At 37.4% G+C, this 25,572-nt stretch overlaps 4 protein-coding genes and 1 non-coding gene across 21 annotated transcripts in view; 1 reads left to right on the forward strand and 4 right to left on the reverse strand.

The window, feature by feature from the left end:
* The window catches only part of LOC147871627 (kelch-like protein 10), a 128,746-nt gene that overhangs the window by 62,674 nt on the left and 40,500 nt on the right, over nt 1–25,572 (reverse strand). The gene's annotated exons all lie outside the window — the stretch shown is intronic.
* Nucleotides 730–7,501, reverse strand: LOC147871629 (GA-binding protein subunit beta-2-like). 8 transcript variants are annotated; one of them, XM_087360720.1, is made up of 6 exons: nt 7,433–7,501; nt 6,141–6,284; nt 5,087–5,270; nt 4,247–4,513; nt 3,220–3,841; nt 730–1,200 (listed from the first exon to the last, which is right to left on the reverse strand). In XM_087360720.1, the coding sequence occupies exons 1-3, from the start codon at nt 7,499–7,501 to the stop codon at nt 5,133–5,135; spliced, it is 351 nt and encodes a 116-aa protein (XP_087216846.1). In that variant the 3' UTR covers nt 730–1,200; nt 3,220–3,841; nt 4,247–4,513; nt 5,087–5,132. The 8 variants fall into 8 exon arrangements, 5 of the variants coding, with proteins under 5 accessions (XP_087216846.1, XP_087216845.1, XP_087216848.1 ...); XM_087360719.1 differs by having other exon boundaries at nt 2,910–3,841; XR_015538657.1 differs by lacking the exon at nt 7,433–7,501 and having other exon boundaries at nt 730–3,373; nt 3,765–3,841; nt 6,141–6,730.
* Nucleotides 6,932–18,703, forward strand: LOC147871630 (uncharacterized). 8 transcript variants are annotated; one of them, XM_087360715.1, is made up of 5 exons: nt 6,976–7,024; nt 13,462–15,090; nt 17,301–17,472; nt 17,619–18,289; nt 18,562–18,703. In XM_087360715.1, exon 2 carries the CDS (start codon nt 13,810–13,812, stop codon nt 14,290–14,292), a length of 483 nt encoding a protein of 160 aa, XP_087216841.1. In that variant the 5' UTR covers nt 6,976–7,024; nt 13,462–13,809; the 3' UTR covers nt 14,293–15,090; nt 17,301–17,472; nt 17,619–18,289; nt 18,562–18,703. The 8 variants fall into 8 exon arrangements, 5 of the variants coding, with proteins under 5 accessions (XP_087216841.1, XP_087216839.1, XP_087216840.1 ...); XM_087360713.1 differs by having other exon boundaries at nt 18,013–18,289; XM_087360714.1 differs by having other exon boundaries at nt 18,043–18,289.
* On the reverse strand, nt 9,315–9,421 carry LOC147871631 (U6 spliceosomal RNA). The gene has a single exon (XR_015538659.1). It is a non-coding gene; the product is annotated as a U6 spliceosomal RNA (small nuclear RNA).
* On the reverse strand, nt 15,124–21,609 carry LOC147871632 (uncharacterized). Of its 3 annotated transcripts, none has more exons than XM_087360711.1 (4): nt 21,483–21,609; nt 19,588–19,772; nt 19,115–19,271; nt 15,124–18,125 (listed from the first exon to the last, which is right to left on the reverse strand). In XM_087360711.1, exons 2-4 carry the CDS (start codon nt 19,715–19,717, stop codon nt 17,861–17,863), a joined length of 552 nt encoding a protein of 183 aa, XP_087216837.1. In that variant the 5' UTR covers nt 19,718–19,772; nt 21,483–21,609; the 3' UTR covers nt 15,124–17,860. The 3 variants fall into 3 exon arrangements, with proteins under 3 accessions (XP_087216837.1, XP_087216835.1, XP_087216836.1); XM_087360709.1 differs by lacking the exon at nt 21,483–21,609 and adding an exon at nt 20,728–20,878; XM_087360710.1 differs by lacking the exon at nt 21,483–21,609 and adding an exon at nt 20,665–20,864.

Below are 25,572 nucleotides of genomic sequence, written 5' to 3' on the forward strand. Positions count from 1 at the left end.
TTGATTAGCCTCATAGAATATCTATAACTTTCAAAGCAAAGAAGCAAATGTTGAAGTGGGACATCTTGCCTGTGACAATGGCAAATCTAATCTAAAGTCAGGTCCAAAAGCAAACTTCAGTTGTGAATACAAGTGCTCAATGCCAACCTGAAAAATCAAAGATCCCTAACAGTTTCACAGTTTAAAAAAATCTACACAGATGCTTATTAAAGTTTTATCCTTATCATTTTCATGCAGTTTTTACGTTGACATAACATCCAAATAAGTTGGAAAGATAGAAAAGACTTTGGTACTGCCACTAATTTTTCCCCAGAATTATTATAAAATGCTTAATAATCTAAAGTCTCATTTTTATATTACATAAATACCGAATTTAGTTTGTTTAAATAAATGAGGTGGCCAGAAGGCAGTTTGCATTCTAGCACAACTCACGTGTCAAAGTCAATAACGAAAGTAAACTTATAAAGCAGAAAGATATTTAGAACCAGCATCTTGCACTCGTAGAGCTAAAGTTACACCACAGAAAGTTCTCATTATGATTTTTATGTGAGTTTACGTTGATATAACAATTACAACGAATATTAAGACTCGCTGAATATTATATTACCTTATGAAACTCAAATGTTATCTACCAGCAATTATTTGAATGACTGCACATCATTAAAAAATAACACGCAGAAAAAGTTTCAGATGCTGAATATTACAGAAAGGGGAAAGAATGCTACAGGCTTCACCAATTTAATTCTCTTTATTGAAGTGTTTAAAGAAACTCATTGAAGAGTGAAGTTGTTTCAGATTTCACAGCACTTTACGAAAACTGAGGGTGAGTTAGTGACAAGGCGTCGTCTATATCTTACGGAATGGTGATTCACAGTTCATGTCACTTCAGCTGTTAAACTGTTCAATTGCTGCCAACCACACAGCAATCATTTAACAAACAACTACAGAGCTAGAGCAGAACCGTAATTTATTTCTGTGACAAACATGTTCCACAGTGTTGTGTAAACTTGATGTGGCAGCACGCAGTTCTCCTCTAGCCCTCCGTCTGTCGCTATTTTGCTTGAGCTTTGCCCTGCAATTGCCTCAGCTTCGCGCTCCTTACGACTATATAGCTTTTTGTACTCTTTAGCCTCCCTCCGTGCTTCGTTTGATAGTTGCCAAGACATTTACAGGAGGCACTGACACTGTCATATTGTTCACCTCCGAAAAAGATTGAACAGATAATTTAACTTTTCGAAATACAACTTAAAGTTGTCTACAGACAAGACCAAAACTATGGCATTCAAAGGACAAGATCCCATCAGATCCAAGATAATAATAAATAACACAATCATACAAGAAATTAACACATTTAACTCTCTGGGATGTACAGTATCGTATGAAACAGAAAAAGATCTTCCATCAAAATTATCTAAATACTTACAAGTTACAGGCACCATTAATCAAATCTTTAAACCCCAAAAGAAACTAGATTTAAAATATATAAAACCTTGGCCATACCTACACTTCTTTACGGATGCGAAACCTGGATAATGAAACAACGCAACAAATCAACAATTGCAGCAGCAGAGATGAAGTTTTTTTTTAAAAAAACAGCCAAATACACCTGGAGAGATCATAAAAGAGATGACGTCATCCACAAAGAACTACAAACAGAGCCAATTGGAAAAAATCCACAGATACAGAAGGGACTGGATCCGACATGTACGAAGAATGGAGAAGGACAGATTGCCACATCAAATTTTGAAATATAAACCAATAGGAAAAAGAAAAAAATTGATGCCCTTTAAAAAGATTCCTGGATGACTGAGGCCGGAACAGGTCAAAAGGCTCAACATCCTTGACCGCCAGATGATGACGATTCAATATTCACACATTCTTAATAATCATATTTAACCTAGGACAGAAAGTAAAAGAATATCAACAAAACAGATTTTAAGAATGACAACTTATGGAATTCCCTGGAAAACTGTTTGACTACCACCCTAAAGGAAGAGTGGCAAAGAGATGGAAGGACCAATTTGACTAACCTTGAGACTGGAACGGGTAAAAAGGCTTGAACCCTGCAGCTACCATTACCATTCCAATAACAATTCTCAACACTACAAACTAGATCCAAATGTTTTGCTGAAGACCAGATGGTTATGCCACATCTATTCTGCTTAACAAACTCTGACTTGGGGAAGTCCTCAGCCCATGTTTGGATTTCCAAACTGCTTGTAATGTCATGGACATTTATTACACGATTAACCATTTCAGAAGTGTCTGAAGTGTGATCCTCTCTACTGCCATAAATGCAGATTGGATTTCAGAAAATGCATACATGAAAATATACAAATTAATGTCAATACGCATGAATGGAAACCACTTTCTTCTTTGCTGCAGCGGGTAATGTTACGGGCATGGCTTTGAGTTGGACTATGGCTGCTGTCTTGCCACTTACAGTGGCCTGTATTACTTGTGGTCCCCTGCGTAAGATTCAAGGCCAGCTTCCCTACTTCTGTGGAGCAGAATAAACAGGCCACAATGTGTAGAACAAAGCACAGGAGTGATACATCACAGACGTGAAATGTTAAAGGCGAGTTCATTTAATTTACTTAAACTGAACCAATTGCCCTGTGAACTTTGCACATTAGAAAATTCCAATCTAAAAAATCTTGAATGGAAAAACTCAATTGGTATACTTTACAGGGTACTACAAATTTGGAAAACAAGATAAGAAAAAATGGAGTAGAATAGATAAATTATGACTTACATTTACTAAAAGAGAAGAAATTTATACTGACTTCTTAGTAAAATCCAAACCCAAAAAGTACTTCTGAATGGAAACATCATACCAGCAGAACACAACCTTCTTCTGTTCATAAAGTAATGTCAACAATCACCTCAGATATTATGCTATTGAATACCTCATCTAATGTCCACCAGCTTAAAAGCCATTTCAAACTCTGTACAAATCAGCAGGTAAATCTTTCACATTGTTATGTTTCTTTGTGTCAATGAACAGTTTTGATCAAATGGTACTCAGAGGCTTCCTCCATTTCTTGAACGACCTGCTTAACCAACTCCATGGTAGCGTCTTCCTTCAGCAGGTAATCACTGCCCAAACAAAAATGTCACAGCTTGTAACTGTTAAAACAAATTAACATTCATTTTAACCAATCTTGAATCAGTTACAACTAAATTTTTTTTAATATTATCCTTCCATTTTATCCTCACTCTAACAGTCGTGTTGAGTGTCCAGTCTGTTACGTCACCCGTCAGCACCGCAGTCTGTCCACTCTCCGCAGCCGATGCCACAAGCGTGGTGTCATCGTAATACCGTGCGTTTGCAAAGTAGCACCACCTTGATGTTTCTTTTGGTATCAAGTGCCTGCAACAGACACTGTGCTCAGTATTAAGCAGTGAAATGCCACTGCGCGTTGCGCGTTGATATTTCTTCATGTGGCTGCCATTTTGCATATAGTGCGTTCATTATTACTAGTTACAAATTCAGAATATTTCAAGGAATGTTAACTGACTATATCATTAAACAGTTACTATCTGGAATAAAAAAGTAGGCACAACCTTACAGCAAAATACTCCACTGAAAAGTATTATCCAATTCCACCCAGTACCATCTTTAGAACAAACCATCAATTTCAATATCCTTTACAAAAATGCATTGTGTAAAACATTCTGTCTTAGCGCGTGAAACAAAACATAGTCCTTCTTGTGGGATAGACCTCCTGGTACTAGTTTAATTCAAAGCTATAGAAACATACCCGTGTTAAATGTTATCTTATCTTTCTTTGGAGGCTGTGCCGAGAATTCCCGCCGCCTCTCTGTGACGATGCAGTTTCTGTAACAGAAATGTGCATCTAACTTATATAAAGTTAGATTCGATTCTTTTGTTTTACGACCTGTGACAATAGAAAGACAACACGATGACAAAGAACTCAGAAAGTATTTTTGACATTTCCTCAGCATTCAAGCATCTAAAATATCTGAGACCAATGAAAAAACTTTTAAATTCACAAAAAATGCCTGCTTGGACTGATATGACTGTAAAATAAGTTTGAGCATTCTAAGAAGTCCTATAATCTCTTCAGAATATAAATGTAAGGGAAGTGGGAGAATTAACAAATCACAAAGCGCCTTACAGTCAAATATTTGTTCCAAAGAAGTCCTCAATTTTCTGTATCTTAATGAAATAGATGAATGCTAATTATATTCATTATCATGTACACTGTAACATGACACTGACCTGTGGTAGACGTTTGCACCTCTTCCTGGTGGGCACCTGTGCCAATTCAACTGCAAGGCTCTGAGTGGCAGCGAGTGTTGCCTCTTCTATAGCCTGCCGAGTGCCTGAAGCTGACAGTGACTGGAGAGGTGACAATCGTTCTGCGGCTGCACAATGTCATGGCGATTGTTGTTGAGTGCATTTTGTCAAACTTGCTAACCTCATGGGGGTTAGCCCCGTTCTGCAGGAGCACCTCCACACTGCCCAATGCAGTGAGGCCATGCGCAGCTGTAACAAAATTCATGAGCTTACAAAATTAAAATAAACCAATAACATGTTCTTTACACATAGTGCTGTCTGTTTATCTCCCAGATCACTTGACAATTTCAGATGAAATGTTGTATGAAAAGCATTCTCCAAAATTTAAAAATGTTTCATGAATCCAGACATTACGCTGCTCGTTTAATTCATAACCTCAATTCTGTTTGGCAGAAATGTTGATATTTTATCTAATACTTTCCTAAACCATGCTGTCGCCCACATGCCATTCAAATATTCCAAGGATGTAAAACTATTTACAACTTTAAACTGATACTGTTCTCTAAATTTCACACAGTTTACTTTCTTTAGATTATGTCTTTCAGCATCCGAGTTTATGCATTATTCATCTGTCCCTAACTCTTGTGATCACCAGACAGTCGTCATTAGTATCACAGGGAGGTACTCTAAAAGACTGGATGCCATCCTTTATCCACCGACTTCCTAATAAAAGATGTCCTTTGTGCATGCAAGCTGAGGATGTGTCATGCCAAAGTGACAAAGGACCCACTTAATCTTTATTAGGCATAAAACATAACTTACGTATGGACAAGGTAGCAGTTGATCCTCGTAGCATACTATTAAATAGTTAACCCTGAGCTGCAACGTGGAGTGGCGTGCGTTCGACTTTTGTTCTAGCATCACGTGATATACCAGCTCGTAGGAGTACCTCAGCTATAGTGGCATGACCATACTGAGCTGCCAGGTGAAGTGGACTCGTTCCCAGCTATCAGCAAAAACCGTTACTTACTACCTCAGAAGGTCTTAATCTACGTTACTTAATCCTTAATCTACGCTGCTCTCAAAATGGTCCTCATTTGTCTTTGTTGCTGTCATTCTCCATTTCACTTTCCTCTTGGGGACCACATATTTGAAATTTAAATCAACAGAATAAATTTAACATTTAGATAGACAGGGACATTAAATATTCAATGAAGGGAGGCTTAGAATACTAAGACTCAGAAATTTTCTATAGAAAAATCATCACTTTTTTAAAACATATTTCACTAAATACTTCCAAATTTAAAACTGATGCTAGCTGAATATAAACACAAAAATTCTAAACAAATCAAGTATTTTTTGCATGTAAGTGATATCCTTCAAAAGACATATTTTTATTATCCACACCTGATTCTGATTCCACAAGCCACAGAAATTCCCTTCCTATTATGGAGCCTCTATGACCAGTACCATGTTCACAAGATCCAATCAATACAAATGGAAAATATATGATACTTGGTAACTGAACCTCATCATGTAACATCAACTGGGGATTTTACTTTATTACATATATAAACTCAACCTACAATTTCTGAAAGTATGGCCACAAATTTATAACATAAGTGGAGAGTTCAAACTTTCTTTTTCTTCTACACTGAGACTGACAACATGTCCACTATGTGGTTACGATGTAGACTTTGTGAGGAAAAGCAAAAGCTGTGTCTCTCAAGAATTTGTTCCAACTGCATTACACGTTACTTAAATGTGCCATGCATCAGGAGAACTCTTGAATAATGTCTCTCTACTAAATTTGACTTCAAGCCATTCTGTTTTGAATAACAACAAATTGTGCTCCTTTGCTCATGAGAAGTCGTACATGCTCTGTGTCACCTTCCTTGGCACTCAGAAGCAGCTTCCTGAACAGTTCAACCAATGATAATGCAGGAGCACATGGGCGCACTGTTGTGATACTGCCGGGGACATCCATGTTGCGAGCTGCCATACACTTGCTGCTGTAAGTCTGCATAAGCAACATGACCAATCACAACTGCTTTTAACACAAGGCATTTAGTATAAGGTTCATAAAACAGCTATGCCCATTGGCGAGTTGAAAAATGTGTAAACAATTTTGGCTGGAAAGCCTGAAACTTGGAACAGATGGAGGACAACTTCAACAAAAAAATAAAGAGCTGACATTAGAACAACAAAATGTTTTTTTCCTGGTGGGAGATTTTGAAGAAAACTTCTCTTCCAAAGATATACTTTGATACATTTATACTTTACAGACATTATTTCAACTTTATTATGTAATTCCCAGATAATAATTAATGAAAATATGTGCTTCTATTAATATGGTAAATATAATATTTGATTCCAGTGACAAAGAACTTTCAATTAATGAAATTTAGTATGCAGATAGTTCATAAACAAATTTTTAATCTTGTGTGAAACTTCTTGTTGCCTGTATCATAATATAAATATGCAAGTATTACATTTATTACCAGCAGGTTGCTTCTGACAAATTGGAGGCAGTGAAGTGAAGTTGTAGAAATTGTGCACACTCATATGTTTAATGTGTAATTTCTGCTAACCTCTTTATAAAAGTGAATCTGTATACCAGGAGACCGTCACCTCTGTTTTATAATTGTTCTCTGTAAATACCTTTGTGCTATGAGTCATGATCTGACCACAGCACAAACTGCGTTCATGTTTTTTGCATTCTGCTGCTGTGTAATGTATTGCTTTACCAACATTTCAGAGGTACTTGCAGCCTCAATTATCACTGGGATTAATTATAAAGTAACCTGCGGATTCTGCTACCATGGAGTTAGTTTGTCAAGTGTTTGTAGGCCTTATAATCTCCATTCCACTGTCTCGCGAGCGTTTTTAGGTTAGGTCAGCCGAGATTTGTAATTTATTTTTACAGTTCACGTGTAAACAAGAGCCACACATTATTCTATCACTTGTTCAAAATTATTTTATGCCTAGGATCACTGGTCCTATGATCTGATATGTTTCATTATAAATATAAGTAAAATAAACTTTCGGCAGAACTTAATTTCTTAAAAAAGTATCACGACAACAACACAACTCAAATAACGTACATGGTCATGTAAACTGCTACCGTGCATTAAAGTAGTTCTGTGTGTATTTTAAACATTTGCTTACCATGTTAACACGTCTGAATACAAACCACTTTTGACTTTTGATTTCATTTCTATTTCTATTCTTTTTCATTTTGAGTGAATTTAATGTATATAAAATGTTCGTGTGTTACTGATTTTTGATTAAATTTTTAAAACATCCAGTATAAATTTTATTTGACATTGACATTTATTAGTTTTCTGATACGAGTTTTGAATGTTGGACATAATTTTCTGGTAGTATGTCCACTTCTAAATATGTTTACATAAGTTTTAACATCTCGACATTTTCTACATTCCTTTAAATTATATTATTACCACCATCTTTCCTAACCCCTAGTTTATGTTATATTTGCCCTCACATTTTATTACTGACCTTCCTGATTTATCTTTAGACATCCTTAAATATTACCCAATCTTTGCAGTTTGTCAAATTCGTGATTTGCTGTTATCCTCCCAATTCTTATTTAGGGCTCAAAACTTATGAATGTTTTGTCTACTAACACCTCCCTCCAACTTACAGTTTCCTCACATTGCGGTATGAGGCTCTAGCCTTTACATTGTTACACATAGGACACTTCCTGTGTTCCATATTCCCCCCCGACATCCTCAAACTTCCAGAAGACCATTTTCCATCATTTGCATGTCTTCTAGCCCCCTGAGTACATGCTTGTATGTATACTTTCTTTTCCCCAACTACTCTGCAATTCATTACAAAATACCAGTGACCTGTTCTCTTTCTTACTAGCTCCCACTTTCTGTCTGTCAATAAGCACACACATTTTGTTTACACAAAACATTACTTAAAATGTAATGTGGCCCGGCCATGGCAAATGCGATTGATTTACAAGATGAAATTCTTATATCCGCACACTGAGAAACTATTGACCTTATTATTTGGGAATAAGGGATTTGAACCCCCCATACTACACGACTGTGGGCCAAGCATTGACTCTGGTGTTTAATAATTTAGTGGCACGCTACTCTGACACATGGACGGTTGGAGCAAACTTATTTCATAACACATGGCTGATGAAGGTTACAGTGTTTCAAAAACCAATGCTACTCCCCATCTTAGATTTATAGGATAGGCTGTTAGTTAGCATACAAGTTTGATATTCAAAGGTATTTTGGTATTCAAAAGGTTCGTGGTACGATCCTAACTGCTGCCACCAGTACCAGAACAATACCCAGTCAACACAAGAAATGAGTAGGACCAACATTCACATGTATATATGTGTCAGGCGATGGACAATGTTTAACGTAAGTGTGGTGTTGGATTGAACACACAGACAGCAAGAACTGGCGACAAATATACCAGATAAACTGAATGCTGCACTACATTCTCTTCAGTAGAAACAAACTAATTAACTGAAGGTACTGTGTCTAAGTCGACAAACATATCTTCTCTACGTGTGTCTGTCTCCTGAAAAGAGAAGGGAAACATAAAAGCTGATGTGTAGTGTTTAACGTTGAAGTACAGGGAAAATGGAGGATGTAATTACAATACGCATTAGTTAATAGTGAGGCCAAAACTGACCAGTGTGGAAATGCGGAAATTCTAAATACTCAATAATCTGGACGTCCAGGTAATTTGTGGAGGTTGAAAATTTCTGAGGAAAAGATGTCTGGGATGCGAGAGGCAGCAGGTGTGGCCTACTTTAAGGTGTTTTCCTGGAATTTCTCATGACTGAGGAATATTATGAACAAGATGATGTAGGATGATTCTAAGTCATGAATCAGAAAGGACACCCTATTTTGGACAATACTGTACTAGTATGTCACTCAGGCTCTCATTCATTGGTCTTACTGCAAGGAACGTTCGCCTAACAAAATCAATTAAAAGTTACATTTGTTGTTGTGAAATGCTAAACATTGTAAACATTGGGATGTTTTAAGAACAAGTTAAAATTATGAAACACTTCACCATCTTGCGTGTAATCCTTGTGCAGGGGCCACGCTAATCTTCCCCGTATTACTGCAATGTTAGTGTATGCAGTGCCGCAGTGACTGCCACTCAAGCTACTGCCATTGGATAATTTAATCTACATATTTAGGAAACTGAAAGATTAAATGTTTCACTGCTTCAGAAAGAAGATGACAGATGACTGATTTCGTTCTCAATAATTTTGTGAAACAGTATTCTGTACTTTTCCCCTACAGATTATCCCATGTGAGATTTTACCCTCTTCATTTCTTTGAGTTGTGTCACTGAAGTGTGAGCAATTTGTCATGACTGAAATTCTCTTATTTTGTGAATGTAATCTATGCTCACACCGTCTGTTTGCAATATATGAAACAAAATGTCAGTACTAAAGAAACAAAGTGTTTAAGCAGATAAACCTGTTGCCTTCATGAATGTACATCAATATGAAATAATTATCAGAAGTTTCATCCATTATTAAGTGGTTCTCATATTTGTTGTAAAATGCCATCTAGCATCACTTCATGGACGGCTTTAATGAAATTATTCTGGAAGACCGAAGATGTGCCTTTGAAAACAGTAGCTGCCCCTAAGTGGTCAGTCACAAGAGGATTATAATCTTATAGCAGTTGCAAAGATTCTATATAGTTGCCTCTATCAAGGAGTGATTCAGATTGACAGTAACCTCTAAATAGCAACAGTCAACCCTTTCGATCATCCAAACATTTCTCCATTGTATTTTTCATTTTTTGGTGAGTTATGAGGTTAGGAGAGGCCCCTCAAATAGAAATATTTTGACTTCCTTGAAGCAGCAAGCATGGCCAGCTAGGCAGTTATGTCTACTACAAATTAATTAATTATTTAATCAATTAAGATGTTTACATTTAAATTGTTAATTTCTTAAATTACATATTAAGAATATTTTACTGTCTTTCACATTCACTCTATACAGCTAAGAGAAAATATTTGAACCATGGACTGAGGCACTTGAGTAGCCGTTAAATGCAAATGAAATTGACATGACAGGAAGTACAAAGTACAGTCCCTCAGAAAGTCAAGAAATTCCCCACCTTTTACTAAACCCAAATATTCACTAACATGTTCTCAAGAACATACCACCTTTCCCTATCCTGAGCCAGATGAATCAAGTTCACAGGCTACCACCCAATTTTCTTAAACCTATCAAGCACAATCTAGTCTTAAACACTTCAGCATTCAGTCATAACCTCAAATAAATCACAACTCATAACCACCAATAAGCAAGCGGTCAGTGGCAATTAAGGACATAACAGCTGCTTACTCTAGGAACCACTGGAAACTGATAAATACATCTGTGGCAAAATGAAGGTATTATTTTCAGTGCATGTACCTTGAAGCCAAAGTGTCCCGGGCCCAATATGTTCAGTTATGTTATTAACATTCATTTCATGGCCTAACCTACTGTACATAACCTTCTCAAGTGCTTCAGGAAACACAGTTACTACTGAAATTTGATAATTTTTTCACACTAGTTGTATCTGCTTATTTGATATTACTTAATGGGTGATAAACAGAGATCAAGAGGCTTTCAAAATTTGTCATCTTATTTCATCATAACTTCATATGATTGATTTTAGGTAATTCATTTTACATTCTTATCTCAGCTTCAGTAGATGGTATAATTACAATAATGGGCATTTAACGGTACATGAATCTTTTAAATATAAAGCTGCAAGTCCTACCCCTTTTAATGTACTGAAAGCATCAGCAGCTTCCGAATCTTTACTTCTTTATTTCTTAGTTTCCTTGAACGTATTTTTGCTCTCTCCTAACTTCAGTCTTCCAAGTTATTCATGTATTATGATCGACTTTTGCGCTAAGTCTACTATAATGCTGTCCTTAGCCACTTTTGTAATTTCACATTATTTCAGGTGAAATACTTATGTTAATGGATCGTTACTCTTCCTGCTCTAAATATATACATCCCTTTTGTTCGGTAATTGCCTATTTTTTGTGTAATCAGGTATTCTTTATTTTGCGTATAGTTAGTTACATGTTTAATCGGAAAACTAGATGTGAATCCACTTAACTTATTGGTGGTATCACAGTCTTTATTAACAGAGTACATACAAACTCTAGTGGCAGTAACAAACTCTAAGCAAATTACCTTGCTTCGATTAAATTGTTACACTGTACTGGCACTGTAGAAACACCATTTTACTATATAGTGATGGCTGCATACCATGTTTCTCTTATGATTTATGAAGTTATTAGGATATTAAATAGGCACATGGACATGGTCATGTCTTTTATAATAATGCTGTTCTTCTGGGTTATGAAATTACATGAACTTGTAGGTAGATCCCAGTGTTTTGAAGATGAAAATGGTATGTTTATCAAAAGTGTTGGTAATTACCTACAAGTCTGCACACAGCTTCACAACTCATAAGAATATCATTGTCTTCTTCACCAGTGAGAGAACTGCAAATCTCACAATCTCTTATAAATTCATCTTCTACAAAGAGCTCTTTACAAAATGCAGGTCATCTTTGTTTAGGAAGTGTAATATTATTTTTTCTAGTAGGAAGGCTTCATGGTAAAACAAATAAAAAGTTTGTTTATCTTATATCTCTGGAATTTCTTAATCATGAGAAGAACTAATCCACTGGAAGTTTGGGTTTCTCAAAATGTAGAACCTACACATTGTCACTGTAGAAATTTGGGTCTCATGTATCATTGCATGATTCATACCATATTACTTTTATGTGAAATAATTCTGGGTTTATTATGCAACATTAAGATTTTTATTTAAATCTCTGCTACATGTTAACAAGCACAAAAAGTAATGTTTTTGATAATGTGCAGAAGTTTCATGCTGTGTAGCTGAAAACTATTACATGATGAAGCAATAATGCCCTGGCAGCCTTTCATACAAATGTTCAGAGATGTTATACATTTTGCATTTAGAAATAAATCTTACAGTGATTATGCTTCGCAGTAGGTGTTGTGCTGTGAGACGTTCAGATGAAACCCATTCATGAATATAGCTGGTCCCAGGTGATCATATGGCTGTCAACGACAATGCAAGGTGGAAAAATAATTTGTTAGGTTAGGTAGACCCACCACCTCACACTCCTGACATCCATGTTACTTTTTCATGTTCTGCAGGCAATTAAAAATCTTGATTATTTATGGGAATTTCTACAGTTCTGTACATTGAAATTACAATATTCTTTCCATTTGATTTAAGTATTACAATTCATGATAAAAGTAACCTTCAAATATTTTCTCCCTGTCTTTTATTGTTAGTGATGACAAATCTCATGTGTGTGACATTAAAAATTACATTCCAGTATTTGGTTGTCCGGTCGCCATGTATGTCCTGTGCCAATTTATCATCAAGGTTGGTGTTCCTGTTGGGGATTAAACCCCTATCGCCCAGCCTGTAGCCTGACAGAAAACTGATTGAACTACCAGGTCCACAATGGCAAATTTGTGGTCACGCTTTTTTTCAGAGCTTTAATGTTACTATTATGGTCAAAGTAATTGTAGAGACAAATTGGTCGGGAATTTCAGAAGTGGTTTTTCAGTTTAGGGTTGACTTACAGATTTCTTTACTTTCAAAATACCACTACAGAATGTTGAAAACAAAATAACAAACATGCGAACATGTCATATTTTTAAATGCTGATATTTATTACATATAGCTTATTTTGAAACTTCAATTTAAACTGTATTCCTGGTTGCAGTTTAAGTGAGTAATTTAAATTACTTATTATATTAGTTCAATATAATGATTTGACCTCTCCCACCGGCTCGCAGACTTTTTCATTTAATGTATTACAGGTTTGCATTATGCTGATGATAAAACATTTGGAATTGTCTTATCTCTGACGTGGAATCAAAACATAGGGACATACCGGAGACAGGAGCCTGTGGCTTCGTAAATACCGATTCCTCGGCCTCCTTCATTCGTTGTCAGCCTTCCTCGATAGCTACCCTCCACGTCTGAAAGCCTTCCTCTCCATCCGTCAACCAGCCTCGAATGAAGAAAAATTAAGTTTTTAAGAACTAAAAGTGATATATCGGCAAGAAAACTTACGGTTCTGTTTACATACCCTCATGATGTGCATTTCCTGTAACAAAAATAGGTTCGCACTCGGAGCAGTTTGATATCTGTCTCAATGTTAATGGACTCTTCCCGAAAGCGGGGTCTGCCACAGGACTTTCTAACGCATACATGCCTCCAAACGGCCAATTTTCCATCCAAAGACCTAAGGGCTCATTCAGTTCTCTAGGTCCTGCAAGAGGCGGTGGATTCGGAGGACCGTCGTTGAGGACCTCAACATCATTTGGAGGTCTCAGCAGTGGTTTTGACAGTTCCCCTTAGGGGCCATCCAATGCATACCTGCCACCACGTAGAGACAGTGGAGATTTTAGACCTCAAAGTACTGAATTTGGTAACCAAACACCATCAAGTCTAGAACGATATATCATCAATGGCGCGCCACAGTTCGTTGATCAAAGTGCTGGTCTGGGTGGGACCTTTCCAAGGATTTCCTAGTGGACCAGTTAATGTGCCAGTATCTGGAGGTGGGAGATATGGTCAAGGAACTTCTGGTACTTACGATTCCTCAGCATTAGAAATGAACGTGTTTGGTGGAAAAGGACCTTCTGCAAAGTATGCTGCACCAGATTCTAGACGTAGTGGATTTAGTGGTCAAAGATCTTCTGGAAAAGAACCTTTAGGAACGTATGATGCAACATCTTCTGGAGGTAGTGGATTCAGTGGACCTTATGAAGGAAAACGGTTTGGAGGAAGGCCTTTGAGTGCTGATGGAGCTCCATCCTCAAGTTCTGGAGATCCCTCAAATATTTACTTACCGACTGATGGTGGTGTGGGAAAGCCTTCACAACTTTCTGGTGGTTTTGACACTCAAGTTCAAGAATACCCTTTAGCTCTCATGAAGTTCCAGGACTGAGTGGAGGATATAACGGTTCTCCCAATGGTCTGTCAAACACATACCTTCCATCATCGGGTGGTTTACTTGGTCACGGACCATCTAGAAACAATTTTCAGGAACGTACAGTTCATCAAATGCAGGTGGACCAAGCAAGGGACTAGGAAGATTCTCTGGCGGCAATGGTAGTGGTTTCAGTGTACAGAGACCTTCAGAATTATTTGGACCACAGCTGCAGGTGGCCCAAGTTGTGGACCAAGTACACTCACAGGCATTGCAGGTGGCTTTAATGGACCCTCTAATGCATATATCTACCTCCAACTTCCAGTTTTAATTATCAGGGATCTTCTGGAAGTGGCACTTTTGGTGGTCTGAGACATGGAGGAAATGATGTTGGCAGTGTATCTGGTTCGTATAGACCTCCAAATACTATTACTGACACTAATTTCTGTGCGTCACTTGACAGTCCATTCAGTAACTGTGACTCTCCTGGCACTGCCAGTAAAAGTAATGATGATATTGACTTCAGAGGGTCATTATTTTGTCCATCTAATACCTACCTATCCCCTGGATCAGGAAGAAGTTCTGATCCAAGTGGGTCTGGATGCCTCTCAAGTCAGTACAGAGTCCCTAATCAGGAAGGAGTGTTCGATCAAAGACTTCAGGATGGCAATAACAGTAACCGTGGACTACAAAGGAACAATCCTGAAAGATCATTTAACTCATATGGTACATCAAGTCAAGGAAGTGGTTCAGGAAGATCTACTAATACACATGGTGTATCCAGTCAAGGACAGCAAGATAACTCTGCTTTTGAAGGTTATAAATATTAATACACGGTCGAATGATATATATGATTCAGTGTGACCGATTTAATTGCATGGATCAGGGAACACCAACCTTTTTTCTGGAGATAAGCAACAAGATGATTACAATTTCTAGCAGAAGAGTAATAATTACCATAAGTTAAATAACTACATTATGAATGGATTTACAGCTTGTGTTCTCACATAAAAACATTTTAATAACATTTTTTGGCACTAAAATATCACAAAAATAGCCTGTCTAAGAAATAGGCAACAAGTAATTTTGTTACAAGACGTTACCATTATTTATATAGAACACCCTCAATTTGACATCTGATCATAATCTAAACATTTACAGCTCCTTACCTTAGCACTAGGAAGAAATTCGGTTCATACAGAAATCACCACGCACCTTGTGATTATCAGTGACTAATCAAGAAATTACATTCTCAAATTATCACGAAGACAAACCCTTGGTGCCCTGAGGTGTGTAGTTACTGAGTGGCCAGAGTACTTATATCACATAATTGTATTTGAAACAATTGTTTTAAATATTTAATATCTTGTACAAGTTGTTATATATACCTTGAAGTTCTTAACAAGATAAAAACAAAGGCAAAAATTCTGATCGGCCAAAATGACCATAATATTCCACTTCCAAACTTACACTTAATGGAATATTTCAATATGAAACTCCAATAACATCTATTCATGAAGCAAACTCCACAAACAAGTTGCTCATAACGCACGTGAACAAAACAACAAAACGGTCTCTTTAAACTAAAAATAACTTATATTGCAGAAATAGAAAAAGGTGACCTTTTGGTGAAGGGTTAGTCATGTTTGTAAATAAAATACCCACATCCCCCTTTGACAAGTGGACACATTTATCTGAAATTATAGCATTCACATGACACACTCACATTATTTATATTATTTGTCATGCCATATAATCTCTTATCCATGTACGGATTTCAGGTACCAACACAGAAGCAGCTTTCAATTGGTGTCATAACTTAGCAAATGTGCATGTAAAAATGAGACAACTCTCACAGTGAACCTATCACCATCCACACTCATTACCCGTATCACATACAGGCATGGATTTCGGAGGAAATTTGGAATGTTAAGGAATTTTTTTATTGTTTCACTGAATTAACCAAAGCCCTCCACTGATCCCTGTCCTGGGCCAGTAAAATCCTATATGCTTACTGTGTCAAAATACATGCAAGTTATACAAAAATGTCCAGCAAAACCCGGAAAATTTTGTACTTTGGATAAAATAGGATGTTATATACTGTATTTCTGTGTGTAACAAACGATACATAAAAAATTAGAAAACTCACAAGCACTATTTTGTTAGAAAAGTTTGAATAAAATAAAACAATTAAAATATTTTTAATTATTAAAATTTATACAAATTACAAAGTACTTTTTACTTTTTTAAGGGATAAAATATTTCTAATTGTAAATCCCTAGTGACTGTAGTTAGTTTCTTGTGGAAATAAAGTTTGCAAGTCCTGTTCTCACAGGTACTGTACTTCATAATTGGAATGACCTGGTATTGGTGATGGGGTCGGGTTTGAGTAGTTTGGTAGAGACGTTAGGTCTTTTCAGAATAATTTATTGGATTGTTCCAATAAATAGAACTGTTTCCTTTCTAATACTGGTTTTAAAAGCTACTTAGGTTTATACAGGACTAGAAACTGTTATTTACAGAGTTGTATTCAAAGGTGGGGCTTACAGGTTTATAGATTCCCACACTTGACAGATCTGGAAAGAAATGTAAAATGTTGCTTTTGTTGTCATTACGTTTTTACAAAAGGCAAAAGTTGATGACGAATTGGTTGAACCAGCATTTTTATCAACTGTAGTAAATTGTAAGTTTTCTTAATTAATTTATAAGAAAAAATTCCTGGTTTTAGTCCTACATATTCTACTACATGTATAGCGAGTAGTTTTAAATTAAGACAAAGACACTTAGAACTCCAAGTACCCATGGATCGAAGATTTCTGTCTTCTGGGTTGTTGTGCCTCCATCATCTGGGCGATCGGCCTGGTGACGGAGGCAGTATGCCCTCTGATATGTTGGTAAACATAGACCAGACTACACAGCGCAACAAACCAGAAGACAGAAATCTTCATACTCACCGCTGTGAAAACCTCAAATCTTACCCATAGATCATTTCTCATTCACAAGATTATGTGTTTGTATCCAAACAGTGAATATAACACATTGGAACCTCAGGAGAACCTTGATTGTCCAGACCTAGTTCTTGACTTTGAGGATAATGGGGAAACGAGGGAAGGAACAAATAAGGAGAAACAAAACCAGAAACCTGGCACTCCTGTGGGTGACAGGAAACCTAGTGCCAAGAAGAGAGAGCATGTTGAGGTAAGCGACTTCAGTTGGTATTTTTAAAGTGTAGATTGTGAACTTCTTTGGTCACGAACAGAATTATTTTTGGCATGTCAGCTGAAGTGTTTTTATGCTACTGGTGATTCGTTTACAAGCTTGCAGTATCTTTTTAAAATAACCAGACAGCAAATAGGAGTCATAGTCAAAGAAGTCAGTGCAGAAATTGTATTGTGCAATTGTATGTGTTGGGTATTCAGTACTATTAATATGCTCGTCCAGATCCTTCAAAATATTCATCCTCTTGGGTCTTGGATAACACCGAATAGGACCTCAGTGTAATAACATTACATATTCCCATTTGCACTCGCACGATCTCATAACTTATGTCATAACTTATGTCATTATATTTAAAATACTAATTAAATTATTGACAGATACTGATCACAAATATTTTAACTTGCGCTGCACCTGCATATCTGATCTTCTGTCGATAAACCAGGATACACATTCTGCCTTCTCCTGTGGAGTAGCCATTTCCCTTATCTGATAATGTAATACAGCTGTTCTCATCCTCAGCCATCAACTCTGAAATGGGTCTTCTTCCAGGGCGTCGTTGTTTTGGCTCTTCCACTGACAGATCGCCTCGCCGTACGGTAACTACTGAAGTTGTCACTGGCGATGAGGGGCAGCTGAAATATGACAACACAATACATTTAATCCAGCCACTGAACCAGCAACATGCAAAGACTCCAGCTAGACACCATCAACTTGTATAGAACAAAATAATGTTAGAGGAAGAACAAGACTTGAGTTAGTTATACAAATTTTACCTTAGGCATCATCCATTATCCAGGTATATATGACAAACACTATGTCTTTGGCGTACAGCCAACTCTCAAAATATCTAATACACCTAAGACAATGGACAATATCGAACACAGTATTCATATAATGAAACAACAAATGTCATAAATCTTGAAAGAATCACTCAAATTAATATAGGCTACAAACTTAAGCTGTAAAATTCAGACAAGTATACAGTACACCCAGGAGAGCTCAGTCAGTACAATAACACTGAGTCCCATTCAGCCCTCTATCTAACAGGTTTTTTGGTTCTTTCCCCAGGGTAAGAATAGCGACAGCTTGAAGATGACCAATCATGTCCACATATTATCAAGTTAAAAATACAAGGAATTGTACCTCCATAAACATTCAAGCACAGGAGCAACTGTAAATGTACACAATAAAATACCATCACATTTCCAGACTAATTCTTTCAGTGCTACAATCCAACGTAACACCAAGACAAAAATAAAATATTCACTTGTTGATCTTTAAAAGTCCACCATGGATACTCTAAAGAAAGGGAATGGCTTCAACGCAAAGATGCTCATACCACATTTCACAAAATTCTCAAAACTGGTTCAAGAGTTGAAGATGGCTGTCTTCTGGAATGTAGCAAAATGCAGTCTGGTAGGTAATAGTTTATGTTTCAAAAAAGCTCACTGCCTTCAACACATCCCAAAAGATACCCATCTGTAAGAACCTCACATCTCATCTAGTTCAAAAGTTAAAAGGTAGGAAAGACAAAAAAGTGAGCACATGCATTTCTTTCCTGTTCATAAATTACAGGAGGATAAACAAAAAGTACACCAGAGTAATATCGGACTGTACAAACCTGGAGGAGGGGCTGGAGGTGGGGCAGCAGCAGATGCTGCCGCACACACACGTGCACATGTTACACGGACTCTGGTAACCATACTGGCCTGTCTGATCATAGCTGGAAAGCGTTTGTTGCTGCTTCACTGTATTCACTATTACCATACATATCAGACCTGTAACATAGGCACCTAAGGTTTATAATTCATTACACATCCATTACATTAAGAATGTCCACTACCTGGCATGGTAATATCACTACTTCCACCTCTCATGTTCATCTAACTGATGGTAAGAAATTAAAACATATAGAAGAATGACCACTAGTGGGATGAAGTTTGTACCTAGTTTCATGAATATATCCAAAATGGTTATAAAGCCATTAAGTGGAGACACACAAACACATGGACATGATGCAACATAAGCTTTATCAAGTAATAAAATTAAGCGGAAACTGGAAATAAAAAACAAAGAAAAGAATTCCTGACATGCCCTGTATGCAGCGGGTGGCAGGCTGATTGCTGTAGGGGGTGTAAGAGGTGTATGGCTCCTGCAATTCTGTCCCACTTCCATCTAGTGGTGTCATTGGTGACTCATATTCTGGTGGTGGAGGATCATCCATCAGAATCCGCTTCCCTCCTCATCGCTGCATCCTAGGTGACTGTTACTATAATCACCTGAAAACACAAAGCACTACAGACTTAAAATATTTATAAAAACTCTTTTTCATGCCACATTGGCATGGTTCAGTTAAAGTCTGCAGTGTCAAGTGATATGCATTCAAATGCAAAATTCCTCATTCTGGCAACCGCATCATTATTCTTATGACTGGGTTATGTCCATAAAAATTTAAGACATTACCTTACTACAATGCACTAAAAATACCTTTGCATTTTTATAAGTTTTACTTCCACAATGTTCTCAGATACTTATACTATTTTTACTGAAGTATATGTATACAACTATTCATACGGTACTGATTTCTTTGTGTAGCAAGCCCTAATCAGAATGGGCTTTTTAAAAATGAAAGCTGGTCATGGGCACTACTTCTACTAGCCGAAAATACTTTGATTCTAAGGTTTAAATATTCCATTCATAACTGATCTGTATAAAACAAGTTTCCCGACAAACTGTATCCCCCACAAGTAAGTAAAGTAAAGTAAAGTTTGTCCCACTACACGTCATGCAGGCGCTTGGGGGGAGTATAGCTCCTCTCTTCCTTGACCTCAGCACTAGATGGGGGTGAGTGGTCAGCATCACGCCCCGGCCGGCTTTACCCCCGGGAAAGGACCCCGGTACCCATTGTAGAGGAGGCTGGGTGGGCCCCAGAGCCGATCTGGGCGCAGAGGCTAGAGGAAAAATCCTCTGCCCCCGTCGGGGATCGAACCCCGGCCGTCCAGCCCGTAGCTAGTCACTATACTGACTGAGCTATCCCCCACAAGGGAAATAAGAAAGATATAGAGACAGGTTTGTCAAATTGCTTCATGAAGAAATTGAGGACAAAAGAATATTCAAAGTTCTCCCACAAGGCTTTAAACAATAAAAAAGGTTACAAATATGATTACGCACTTCTTACAAATCAAGTACACATAATAAAGTATAAAATCATTATCCACACTCAGTATTACACACCTAATTTAAAAAGTTACAATTTTGTTGGGATTTAACAACAACACGGCACCATTACCGCTCAAACCAGGGATACTAGTATAGCCACAGGTCGTGGCTTGGAATTGATCGAAAAAGTTTCAGCTGCCCCAAGATAACGTTCGCCACCAGAGCGCACGCAGTATGACTAACTTCTTCAGAATCTTATAACCTCAATGATCTAATGATGACATGAGCGTAATGTCTAAATTAAACTAAATTATAAACCGCCGAATTAAACAAACACAGAAGCCAAAAATTAATAGACGAGAACGCCGAAAATGACATACAAACGGCTTCCTATTAGATTTACTTCGTGGCATTTTGTATACATCGTGCACACTGCATGAAACAAATCCTATTATATGTGCAGTAATTCGTCATAGACCGATGTGCAGGTGCTTACCTAATGCAAATGAACCAAGAACTGACCACCCAGAAAGCCTAAATTTTATGTAGACACACGTGTCTACCCTAACAATCTAACCTAGCCCAACAGAGATATACGCGGGATAAATGGGTAGATATCAAACTTTAAACCAAAAGCCGAATATAGGCAATTACATTGTATTTGAAATTCTGAATACAATGCCAACATTAACATCGATTAGTCCACCAACAATAAAGCAAACGTGGGATATAACATTGAATTCAGACCAACAACAAAACAACTCAATGATGCTATGTTCAAAACAGCCACCACTACATAAAAATTAAAAAAATTGTTTAAAATTACTAACCACTGGTTTTGAAGGTATTCGATGAGTGTTATTCTTCTGTGACGCGGTGTTGAGGTTGGACGACGGCGGCGTCTTTACAGTCCACAGATTAATTCTCTTGATGCACAGCAAATATTTCAGATATGATTATTTACCGACGTGGCTGATTATCATGTAAAATAAGGACACAATAGACGTCAGTTCGTATGTGAAACGTTTTATCCCCTTTGTTGCAGAAACCCGCATTGTTATATGGCTATTTGTCTTTTGTTATTTGTTCATTGTCATGAAATCTCACGGCGCACAGTGGGATAGATTACGATTCTAGCCGGAAAAAATCGAAATTTGATTTTTTTTAATCTGAATATTGAAAATGAAAATTCTGACAGCAAAAAGTGTGATACATTAGTTTGTAATAAATATTAAGTAGTTTTATGTGTAAAAAGGGCGAAATACGCCTCTAAATACGGGAAAATAATGCATTCAAGTCAAGTTAGTAGAAACAAATATCACTACAATACAAATATAATTATAAAAGCTACTCTACTTTCGAAAACACAACATTAATACATAAATATTTAACTCAGAGCATTATTCATGTCAGTATTCTTAATCGGAACAGACATCCGAAGCATCCGAAGAGCTGTATCATTCCTCGTCCTCATGTTGTTGCTTATCGGTATCAATATCCGGTTCCTTCAATAATTTGAGTACTTCAGAAGGTAAATGTGGCTTCCTCGCTCTTGAGGCCTGTTTAATCTTCGGTATTAAAGGATCAGAAAAACCAGTAACATGTGCAGGACATTTTCGAAATTTCGTTCGCGCGAACATTTCCTGGCGTGATCGAGTCTGTATCTTCCGACATCTTTGTGCCTGCCCTCCTGGGCATCTTCAGATAACAATCCGATAGGCAGATTCTATAATTTTTCCGCCATGAATCAGTATCTTGTGGACACTTGCAGGCATATAGTACCATGGATATAAATTAACATATAAATTTGCTGTTTCCATGGCATATTTATTAAATGCCTCAACATTCACTGTGTATCCACAGGACAAGGTGCACAAAATTATGGAAAATCGGTGAATAAGATCTTCATTAATTCCAGAAATATTCGCCGATACTTCATGATTTTCCACTAAAGGCTGAATTTTTTTCCGTTTTCCTACATCATTACATTCTTGAAAAAGTTTTCTTCGCCTACCCCTGACCGCACTTGTTGATGGCTCATCCCTTTTCCTTTGTTTTATCTGCTCTACTAACGTTTCTGGCAAATTTAAATTCACATCTAACCAGTTAGAATTCTTATCTAAAAAGAAATTCTTATTGCAGTGTCACTGTACTCACGTTTTATTAAAAATGCTATGCAGTTTCATCAAAATCACTCTTAAACGGTTTCTATTTTCGGGAGAACATTCTACAATATCTAATCGTTTAAGAATATAAGCATAAAGTTCATCAAAATCTGTATTCCTTTTGCACAACGGAAATATTTCTCCTAATTCTGGAAAAAATTCACGACACTCACATTAGCAAAAACTAGCAATCGAAACAGGCCTCATCTTAAAGTGCATACTCTGTTCTATATTTTTACGTGAATTTGGTCGTGACTCTCGCAACTAAAATTCTATGTGAACATCGGAAAGATGAAAAATGATCAGTAAAAGCGCCATAATTGAGTTAGCGTGCAATATGTAGAGAAAGAATACAGATATTTATACAAAACCTATTACAAAATATACTACACACCTTCCTCAATAACGTCCATTTAAAATATCAAAAGATATTTCTTTCGTCTGCTGGTACAAGGATTTTGCTTCCAAGCTGTCTGGAACACGACTACCAACATAAACATCTCTTCCGCCGTCAACACCAACAGATAAGAGAAGTTGGAGTGCGCTAGTCTTGTTTAAAACATGTATTCATGCCATTTTCTTATAGAAGGGATCTTTATTAACAGAATCCAAGCAAAAATACTGACATATTTAAATGTGAGAAAAATTATTCTTTTCCGGCTAGAATCGCAATCTATCCCACTGTGCGGCGGTGAGGAGGAAGAAGGAGAATGTCTTCTGGACGTTGCGCCGTAGAAACGAGTGGCATTTCAGACGTAATTACTGCCTTCATTCCCTGATGATGGAGGCAGTAAGCACCTCTGAAACGTCCGATAATTTCTACGGGACAACAGCCCAGAAGACGTACGTGGCCTTTTGTACTAATTTTTAAGTGCGGTTGTACCGAGGTGACAGTCAATCGATCTGGAGGGAGAAATAGAATCCATTTCCAAAACTTCTTCGTTTTAATACATAAAGACGACCGACAAAGTCCAGAAGAAAGTTGGTAATGCCCGGAACACTGAAAGCTGCTGTGTGTCGCTCTGTCTGAAATAAACTGTAACAAAGACGTTCGGGAGAATTGTTTCATTGTTAGGGAGAATCGTTCGAGAATTTGTGCTTACGGTAATTTTCTTGTGTTTTAAATAAAGACGCGGTGCGATCTCGAAATGAGAAATGAATTTTAACCACGAGCCATTGCTTCTGTTTTCCAAAAGACGTATCTCACGTCTTGCTACGAGCTGTGCCTCTTTTACAGTTTTCCGACAATCAAATCTTTCCGTTTGTCTTGCACTGCGAAACCCTTAATCTGTAATAGGAAATTGTTTACTGGTTGGTGATCACTTCTTAAAGGCCTCGTAGAAACATCGGCTTTTCTTTTAAGTTGTTTATTGTCAGGAAAATGTTTTTGCAGAACAAATAATTTTATATTACGAACTGATCAATCAGTGCAATGTACAGCCTGCGATGTGTGTTGAAATATTTGCGTTGGCTTTAAAATTTCTGCAATAGTTGTTATAATCTCAGATTTCTCTTGAAGGAGTCAAGGGTAAGTAAGACACGAGGTGACCATTCTATAGTACAAATGCTCGCTGCTTGCTATCCGATTTTTAAGCTAAATTCTGTTAAGCCTACGCAGGCCCTTCACCCAATCGCAGTTAATCTGGTCCCATTAGTACACATTCTGGGAGTCTTTTAAGTATTCAGGTAGCAAAAATTCATCCACCACATTGACTAACGGATACCTTTATTTGGCTACGTGAGTCATAAAAGGTTAAAATTGATGCGCATGACTTGTAATTTTCTGCTCGCCGTTTCTCCAAATCGACGACTGCTTCGTGACGTTTCAGGACTCTCTTTACAACAACACTGCAGACTGACATTCTCGTACACGGAATTAGCTCGGATGTATTTTCGAGAGGTGGTCATCCGCTCCGAAAACGCGTGTCAGCTGCTTGTGACGGCTGATTACTTGCTTATACCGGAAGTTCCTAAACTCTGTCGCGACTTCCTTATGAACACGATGGACGAGATGGACGCCAACTACTGTGTCAGCATCATGCAGTTCGCAAGGTAATTGATGTTCATTTGTCATTTGCTGTGACGCCAGACTTCGTCGCTGGAGCGAATCAACTTTACTCAAGACAGCAGCCGAGTGCCGTGTCGGAGATTAAAGCCTCTGACTGAGGACTGTGCGAAATATAATGCGTTTGCATTTTGTTATTAACGTCCTTGAAATTTAAATGTTCTGATTAACTGCATATGTTTTGATCGTCATTATGAACAGCAGATGAATAATTTCACCATGTATAACGTAAATCGCGACACAATGCAGGGTCACAATTATCTCTCTCTTCCTTTCCTTTTTTCTTTCTTTCTTTCTCTGCGGCATTCCTTGCTTCTTACATAATCCTCCCAACACCAAAATCAACATTCAGCCCCACATTTTTCTGCATACAGCAAAACCTCTGTTAACCGAGCCTCGATTATCCGATTCCCACATTAAGCGACCGAATTTCAACCAGATCGGTTGCGATTGGATTCCACCGGCGAAAGTATTTAAATCGATGTCCACGCGGTACAGTTCATTGATCTAACCTCACCCCAGATATTGCTGATTATTATGAACACTTCAAGACATTTAGATAATTCGTTATTATCGGACAAAGACAAAGACCAACCCGCTGGGTCCCGTAGACGCTGAACTCTTACTCCTTCTTGTTCAGGACAACATAGCAAGCAAAGCAGAATCACACCAGAAACTTCAGTTCATGCG

The sequence above is a fragment of the Zootermopsis nevadensis genome, unplaced genomic scaffold (assembly GCF_977971745.1).
Source record: "Zootermopsis nevadensis isolate Lab colony 2312 unplaced genomic scaffold, Znev_1.0 Znev_ptg000045l, whole genome shotgun sequence".
Classification (NCBI taxonomy): Eukaryota; Metazoa; Arthropoda; class Insecta; order Blattodea; family Termopsidae; genus Zootermopsis; species Zootermopsis nevadensis.